Source organism: Cryptomeria japonica, chromosome 4 (genome assembly GCF_030272615.1).
Source record: "Cryptomeria japonica chromosome 4, Sugi_1.0, whole genome shotgun sequence".
NCBI lineage: Eukaryota > Viridiplantae > Streptophyta > Pinopsida > Cupressales > Cupressaceae > Cryptomeria > Cryptomeria japonica.
The window spans coordinates 213,936,250-213,945,891 of NC_081408.1; the positions used below are offsets into that span (position 1 = coordinate 213,936,250).

General features: G+C 34.3%; 1 protein-coding gene across 1 annotated transcript; it reads left to right on the forward strand.

Annotated features, from left to right (window-relative positions):
• Positions 1 to 220: 220 nt before the first annotated feature.
• Positions 221 to 7,697, forward strand: LOC131061162 (pentatricopeptide repeat-containing protein At2g33680). The gene is made up of 2 exons (XM_057994690.2): positions 221 to 628; positions 1,216 to 7,697. The coding sequence occupies exons 1-2, from the start codon at positions 358 to 360 to the stop codon at positions 2,781 to 2,783; spliced, it is 1,839 nt and encodes a 612-aa protein (XP_057850673.2). The 5' UTR covers positions 221 to 357; the 3' UTR covers positions 2,784 to 7,697.
• Positions 7,698 to 9,642: the final 1,945 nt, after the last annotated feature.

Genomic DNA, 9,642 nt, shown 5'->3' on the forward strand with positions numbered 1-9,642 from the left:
TAGAACTTAAAAATTTAAATAAAAATTCTACCAAAACTTTTAAAACTTTTAAAATCTTTAAAATTTAGAAATTTCAATAGATAAGCACAACATAAAGATTTAAATAGATGTAAAGCTAACTTTCAACATAACTTTATTAAATTCTTATTTGTGACTTCTTAAATCAAAATCAATAATTTGGAATGACCAGAAATAAGACCTTGAAAGGACTATATAACCTTGAACTGAGAACCATCAATTGTTTATTTGTTCATTTATTTCCCGTTTCTTTAAATACATCTTTACCATGTCAGCATTATCCCCTGCAGGATTCTCTTGGGCTACAATTCCCGCTCGATTGGAAGTTAACTTCTGGTAATGGCCGCATTGGCAGTGCCCATTCCAGTTTCCCCGAACAGTGAGAGTACCTATTACGGTACTGTGTTGATCAAGTGTACAAAGCTCAATTCTGTGGCAGAGGGGAAGGTCATCCATGCCCAAATAATCAAACATGGATTTGAAGTTGGAGCATTTCTGGGAAATTGTCTTGTGAACATGTATTCCAAGTGTGGGAGCATTAAGGATGCACGCAGTGTCTTTGATAATATGGCTCAACAAAATTTGGTCTCCTGGAATGTCATGATTGCAGGTAGGGGTAATTTTAAGTAACCCCAAATTTTTATAAATTCCTGAAATCTGTTTAATGTTTTCGTTTTCCTATGTGACCTGAACATAAATTGAGTTAGCTTTCTTATAAGCAAAGCCAGGGTTTCTGAAAGTTTGGAGAATGTCAATAGATGTAGTTGGGTATTCAATCTAATCTCTTATGTCAATAGATAGAGGAATTAAGCCTTCTGAATAAGCTATCTCACCAATTGAACACCTCTTTCTGCATTCTTGGGAATATTTTTTTCATTTTAAACTCCGAATATCATTTTCTGTTATAATCTGAAAAATAAAAAAATTCAATCGTTACACAAATCCTTGCCAATTCTTATCCGGTCTCATCCCAATATAATTCTTGAGATATTGAGGTGAATCTTCAATGCTTCATTTTCAAGTTGAATAGTTTTGAGTAAATGTTGTAAAAAATTTCGATGTCTCTTCCCCATTGTCAGTTATTTCCAGAAGTATTCTCCTTACAAATTATGGATTGTGGAAGCTTGAAGGTGTGAATTGTCAAAAAATAGTTAATTGGCGAATCTTAGCCTTTTAAAATTGTCCATAAATTTGCAGGCTATGCCCAGCAAGGGTTTGGTGAAGAAGCACTTAACCTGTTTGAAGACATGCAATGGGTTGGTATGATGGCTAATGAGTACACTTTCTGTAGCTTTCTGAAGGCTTGTGCTACTTTGACAGCTTTAGAAGAAGGCAATCAAGCTCATTGCCACATTGTAAAACTGGGGGTTCAACAGAATATATTTATGGGAAGTGCTCTGGTTGACATGTATGGTAAATGCAGCAGCATTGATGATGCTCACAAAGCCTTTGAAAGACTTTCCGAGAGAAATGTTGTATCATGGAATGCAATGATTGCAGCATATGTTCAGTGTGGCCAAATGAAGGATGCCTTGAAACTCTTCTCTAAAATGCTGACGGAAGGGATAAGACCAAGCCATGTCACCTTTGGCTTTGTTCTAAAGGCCTGTTCTAGCCTACAGACTGTGGAACAGGGTAAGCAACTTCATGCCTGCGTTTTTAAAAGTGGATTTGGGTTACATCTGTTTGTTGTGAGTGCTGTAATTCTTATGTATATGAAATGTGGTAGCATAGACTGTGGTCGACAATTGTTCGATGGAATGAACAAGGTAGATGTGGGATTATACAACGCTACAATTCAAGGATATGCTGATAGAGAGCAGTATGATAAGGCAATGGAGTTTTTCTGTCAACTATTAAGAACGGGCATGAAACCAAATGAAATTACATTAGCTATTGTTTTCAAGTCATGCCAGGCTCTTGACGAAGCCAAGCAGCTTCATGCATACTTCATTAAATCCGTGTATAGGGGTAATGTTTCTTTGGTAAGTGCTGTGGTTACGATGTATGCTAGATGTGGTGCAATAGACTATGCAGGACAATTGTTTGATACAATGACTTCAAAAGATGTTGTTCTATACACAGCAATTCTAGCTGCATATACTCAGAAGGCTTATATAGATGAGGCCTTGAGACTCTTTATCCAAATGCAACATCAAGGTGTGAAACCCAATCAGTTCACCTACCCAACAGTTCTTAGTGCATGTGCTAGCTTAGCTTCTCCAGAAGTGGGGAAACAAGTTCACTCTCATATCATTAAAATGGGAGTTATGTCAGATGTCTTTGTTGGCAATGGTCTTGTTGACATGTATGCCAAATGTGGGAACATAGAAAATGCCCGACAGACTTTTGATAGAATACCTAAGCATGATATTGTACTCTGGAATGTGATGATTGCAGGGTATGTGCAGCATGAATATGCTGAGGCAGCACTGCAAGTATTTGAAGAAATGCAGCAGTTTGGAATCAAGCCAAACCACATTACGTTTGTTTCTGTTCTATCTGCATGCAGTCAGTTAGGCCTTGTAGGTTTAGGCCGCCGGATTTTTGATTCCCTAACCCGAGTTTATGGCATTATCCCAAGCATGGAGCACTACATCTGCATGATTAAACTCTTAGGCAGTGCTGGAAGCTTGTACGAGGCAGAAGATTTTATTAAAAACTTGCCAATTGAACAAGGTACTTTGATCAAGAATACCTTACTTCACGCTCGTAGAAACAATGAGAACAGACTCTCTGACTCATTCAGTCGATGTAATAGATAGTCAAATGTCTACTCCGTTGACAACTGTTTGGATGGTGTCATGAATATTAGAGGAACAAAGCTCATATGATAGAAAAAGAAATGAAAGTGTAGCTTAATTCAGGTTAAGGATCATCTCAATAATTCTTTCTCTAAATTGGGTTGTGCTATGTAGCATCGCTTGGGATTTCAGAAAGTCGCCGGGGCATATCAGAAAGTTCACTCTTTGACAAATTTATGCATGAGAAATACCCCGTATGTCCCATGCTTCGCTATTGTCACATTCATTGTGCCGCATAGATTCTGCAATATGCTTTAAAACTGAAACAAAGAAATGGGAAGGTAACTTTTCTTCTCTAGGAAGTTATTTTCCTCCACAGGAATCAGTTGGCATTGGGAATCATCTTCTTTGTGCAGGTCCTTTTCAGATCTTAAATTTCACAAGAAATCAAGATCATCTTGTCTTAAACCTATAACAAAAAAACTAATAGAAATTCTTGAGCCAAAAGGACACTTTCAGTTACAGTTGGGCAGGTGGCAATCAGCTATAAAATCCTGATCACATCAAAATCTTGACCAGAAAATAAAGTCAGCCCAAGGCATCAAGATATCAGCATAAGAAAGTTCTTGCGGACAGCATTAAGTGCCTGCACGCCACAGATTCAGCAAGAGTATCACTACCATGCAGTTCTCAGGCCACCTTTGCTTCTTGAAAATGTCCATTTTACCATTTATTTGATATAATTTTTTCTCTAATAAATGTCATGAGGAATATGGTGGAAGATGTGCGCTGCATTTTATGTAGGGGCAATAAAAAGGTAACACTTCCATTGCCATTTATTAACAAGTAGTAATTGCTCTTGGGCTCATTAAATAATTCCTTGCTTGGGACAAATATCCAAACTTAGTTTAACATCTTTTTGAATGCTTTAACATGACTTAATATCTTCAAGGGCCTTTTTGTTACATCTTCCTGCTCGTGGTCTCTAAAAGATTCAAAACCAAACCAAAATTCTTTGTCAAGTAGCCTAGATTTTAACACCAACAATACTTTCATATCTTCATAAGGTATTTGATCTTAATTTATCTTAAGATGACCTTTACCCCTGCATATGTAGGCCAAAGATAAAAATATTCTGTACTTTAATCTGGGTTATTAAACTCGTTCGGCTCCATGTTTTAGGAACTGTGCTTTTGTTAAAGGACACTTGATTTCAGCTTGGCGGTCCGGTAGTTACAGAAATTAAATGCCTGTTCAAGCAGCTGTAATCGTGTCTTGTTCTAATGCCAAGCACTGTGTCTGAAATTTAATGCGTATGTTTCAACAGAGAATTTATCGTCTCTTTTCTTTTCAGGGTGACAGTACTTTGAGTTTTCCTAAATGTTGATCCTTTGTGAGCCCTTCTCAAATGTTGTTCGTGTAAGGTTTTGAGAAGCTTTACATTTGAAAACTAAGTCGCCAGTTTTCTTTCAGATCCTGATTTGGATGCATAGGTTCAGTTTGTGGCTCTAGTCATAACAGTTTGGGAGTTGGGTTCATTTTGGGTTCGTTCATATAAATACCACACAGCATCATATAATATTATAATCAACAAAATCACCATCAAATATCATATAGATTGTAATGTACTCTTTTCCCTAGTAATCATTCAGGTGTTGATTAGTCTATTCTTCTGTCATTCTGGTAGACTAATTCAGAAATATAAGGATGGGACGCTGGCATTGTCAATTATTTATTGATGGAGAAATAAATAATATTTTTTTTGAGCTCATAAAGTAATATTATAAGGGAAAAATCACTTTTGATTATAAAATTAAATTATAAAAATAAAGTAACTTAAGTTATGAAATAAAGGCATTTTTTTTATTAAGAAGGTAAGAAAATATAAAGTGACTTTATCATGAAGGCAAAGTCATAAAATGAATTTATAACATTTATTAAGCCTTCTAGAAGTAGGACAAACTTCTTGGAGGAGGGAAAAGTTTATTACAAATCACACATCGTGATTTTGAGGTCCAAAAGCGGTTTAGAAAATCTATTTAAGGGGTTTCCATCCTTCTCCAAGGATTATGATATGTTGATTTGATACTTGGTCATTTCTCCTTTGTTGTTTGACAATAGCAGCCATATCTGAGGATGGAAACCCTTGGATATTTGTAGGTTGGACAAAAACCCAACACTACTTGAGAGGTGGGCTCACTCAGGGTTCATCATTGAGCAAATTGGCATCATTTTGATAAGGTTTAGAAGGAGATTTTATGGCTAGGGCGATTGTGTAGTAGCAGCTTCTCCAATATCTTGTAGTGTAGTATTGGATAGTAATCATTCTTCATATTGGAGCGATTATTTGTAGGCTTGGTTGATATTGATTCCTCCTTGCATGTTGGTATTGGCGCATCTCTACAACAACTACTACACATTGCATAGGTCTCTCTTCTTGCATGTCATTCAATCTTCTTTTGTATGTTTCAAATGATCATGCCTATTTTATATCAGAATCATTATCAACAGATTTATCTTTGTAACAAAAAAAATCATTGTTCAAACTTAAAGTTCAACAATCAATTTTCAATATTATCATTCAAATGGATTTTCTAAATCATCAACATCATGGACGTTGGATGATACAGGAGCATTTGAAACCACAAGTAATCTTGCTACCACTCTTAATAAAAGTGTGTTTGCTTTAACTCCTCAATTGCAACATGATGGGAAAATGAAACATCCAATTCAATATGCTCTAACTCCATATTCCACAATTTTAAGTCCCCTTCCTATAACTATGTTGTTTGCAGAAAATGAGGCACAAGTTGGAATGCACACACATTAAGTTGTTTGTCTGTTTTTAGTGCAATTAGTTGCACTTTACACAATGGATGAAAGAGTGTGCTCAAATCTCTTTGAGATGCAAATAAAATAGCAACCTATGAGGACAAAGTAGAGAAATAGAGTTACAAATTATTAAAATTTTAAAAATTATAAATGAAACTTCAAATGTATGTGTATGAATGCATGCATGCCATACATACAGACAATAAGTTACTTGTTATAAAACTTTGATTGTGAGGTTGTAAGTGTCAGAATTGTTGGTCATTGTAGTACCAACAATTGTGAGCATCTTTCTTGAATTTATCATGAAAAGTCTTGTAGTCACATAAATCTGTCCATTTAATTAAATGAATATTTACTATTTATTTGATTAATAAACCTTCAAGAATCAATTAATTAAATTAATATTTAATTAATTCATCATCAACCATTCACCTCGTAATTAAATAAATTATTCAATTTATTTTCAATTAATTCATTAAACCAAATTCACAATCAATTATATGAATAAATCTTATTTATTTAATTTAATCCCCTTTCCTCTTTTAAATAAATATTTATTTAAATCACTAAACTACCCCCCCACTTGCATTCTCTTACAAATGCAAGTTGCAACCACAATTGGAATAAATTAATTTTATTTTAATTAAAATCTTATTTTCCCTCGCCCACCAAACTCACTTGCAATCCTAAATCCCCTTCTAGACCCTTCTAACCATTTTCTAATCATTCATAATTAGCCTAATCCATCTCCTAAATATTGTCACATTCCTAAGCAACTTGAAGTCACTTCTCAAAGCCTTCAAAGTCTTTGAAAATCATTTAATGTTTTATGTGTTCAACAAGCGAACCCCTAAAGTCTTCCAAACCACTAATGGCTCTTACATGACCATTAATGGCTCTTACATAACCATTTATGGTTAACTCAACTCACCCGCATTGTTAGAGACTTTACCTCTAACTCAACTCTCATTTGACTCATGGGTCTCTTCAAGCATTTATTGCTTTGACCATGGTTATCCTCACTAACTCTTGCACAAGAGTTTATCCATTGGATAAGACATTATTTATTAGATAATGACTTTATTCATTCAACTCAACATTAACCTTACCTCCCAAGTTAACCTTCAAGTCATGTCAAGCATTTAATGTTTATTCCCTCCCCTCTCAACCCATCTCTTATTGACATTTGTCATCTTGGGATTGGGTTGAAAGCCCTCACATGGATCATAAACCCCTCAATCCTAACCCTTGATGAGATTATTCAATCTCAACCCTTCATTGCTCCATTTTACCTATAAATAGAGCTCATTTCTTCATAATCCAGATTCTGAAATCTTGTATGCATCTAATTTATAGGGAAATTTAGAAAGCATTTAGCATAATAATCTACATTTATCTTTTTGGCTAAAATTGACATTAGATAATTAGATAATATCTCATTTTAGCTTGTTCACATTTGCATTCTCATAAGCTTTCATTCTACAATCTTGAACTTCCATAAGACATCCAGAATAGTGCAAAAAGCTATTGAGAGCTACACTCATTTGGGAACTTGGAGAGGAGAGGAACAAGGGAAGAGTAGCTACAAACATGGTGGAGGGCATTTGGAGATGTCTTGTTGCATTTTTTAGATTTGTTAAGCTTTCCACTTTGTGTTTTGTGTCTCTCTTGATATGTTTGCTTAGGATAATATTTGATTTGTGATTTCTAACACTAACACTTGGTTTGTTGCTTGTGTGTTTGTGTTTGTCTTAACAATATCCTAACAATCCTTTTTGCAGAGCATCAAGTCTCAATACTTTGATTGTTGAAGTGTAAAAAGTTAATGAGCCCATTCATGATTATATTTTGTAAATCAAGATCAATGAAGATTTTCCAAAAGGTTGTTGTGTACTTTTCAACAACTTCATCATCTCTATATGGGTTGATTATTGTTGGCACAATAAGAATTTTCGCACTATATTTTTTTGGACTCAATGCAAAAGCAAGAGGATTTAGTAGGGTGCTCATTGTGATCTATATATCTTCAATAATTTTGTACACTTGTATGAAGAAAGCTTCTTTAGGATTATGTTTTTTTCTCATTTATGTTGTTTTTTATCTTCTCAATCATTTTTGGGGGAAAAAGGCCAGAGGACTATACTTGTATTTATGTTGAAATATTAAGAAAGGATTACAATTTACGAGGAAATAGAGCAACAATGTCGGATTCATAAATTAATATCAACTTTCATGTACTCGATGATTGCGTATATTATCTCATTTCAAATTGTTTATAGTTCTTGACCTGACTAAGTTCTGGACATATACTATCTTAATGATCTAACAATTTATATTTGAAAAGACCATTGCAATGTCAGTTACATATTTGACTATTAACAAGATCCACGGCTCCATTATGATGCCCCTTATGTGTACCAAATCATGTCTCTTACAAGTTACAAAATAAGACATTGATGTATATCTAGGAGACTTAGACTAATCTGTGACATAAACAAACTACCTAGAGATAGCAAAAACAAAATCTCCAAAATTTAGTTTGTTGCAGAGCATCCACGAAGTCACTTAGAACCAAAAAAAAAACAAGAAGTAAGAAAACATTCTATTGGCAAGCAATTTTTAATCCACCGTGCCCATGTCCACTATTGTATTGGAGTCTTGCACCTCCTCGTCCTCATTAACTCCAAAGACAACTTCAAAGCCAAAGGTATGGTCATTGTCAACATGTTGGTGTTTCCAACTGATGCGCCCAAGTATCCTCTATGAGTAGCCAACTTCAATCCACAAGGACTTGCATTATAGGCCAACTAAGAGGATGATGATTAGGGATAAGGAGCTAATCAAAATCCTCTACACTTTAGGCTCTGTGAAACCCAGGCAAGTGCACCTTATGACAATACCTTTCAATTCTAGTTCATTTTGTTTAGGTATTGCAATAGATATGTTCCCAATTCTTTGGATAATCATAGAGTATTTAATTTAAATGGGTGACACTATATCCCTAACTTGTAAACTCTAAAACTTTGAGAATAGATAGTTCTAATACTAAAATTGAAATCTTGAAATAAGAACAAACATAAAAAGATAATTAATTTGATTTGATTAAGAGATGTCAAGGCTAATAACACAAGGAAATTGATCAGTGTCTATCCATTAGGCAAGATAAACTATAACTATAGTATAATGTGTGGAACAACTGCAACATCCACAACTAGAAACACCCACTTCTCTGTGATCAATGCCTAATATTAACCATGATATAAAAATGAATCAACAAGTCTCACTTTCTATCCAATAAGAATCCAACAAAATCTATGTGTTTGATTCAAGTATTTTAATCTTCTACTTTAGAAGAAGCCGAAATCAAACACACATTAGCAACACCATCCAAGGATAAAATCAAAAGACCCTTGATCATTAATTTTGGAAGATTTTGAAATACAAATTATGGAGACAACTTAAGAATAATTGAATTTATTCCAAGTTGTTTCTAAAAGTTACATAAGCTTCATATATCAATTGTATTCATAGAGAAAAAATTAAAGCAAAACGTGAGAACTGAACAAGTAACTATATTACAGACCTATTGACAAAATATACACTATGACTTATGTGAAGTGCTCTGAGAAAACTATGAGACTCTAAAAGACTAAAACATTCCAAGAGACTCAAAATAAGGCCTTGAATATCCTTTTATAAGAACAAAGATGCAAACAAGCTTCAGGCCTTTTACAAGATTTTTATAGTAGCGCCTGACATAGAAAAGGACCAAAAAAAAATTGAGGTGCTGACAAAGACAGACATTCCTTTTCTCTTTCGCAAGTTGTAGTTGTTGTAGATGATCTGGGGTCCTCCTTTCTTTGTGTGAGCTCACTTATCAAATTGAAAGATTTGATAACCCTATAGACCTATTAAAGCCATCATCACAAAGAGTAGCTTACTGCACCTTTTAAGAGATATTCATTTAATGCTTAAATATTTTAATTAAAATCTTCCTTATAGGAGTAAAAAATGATCACCTAACAAAATTAAATCTGTTTCTTATCTT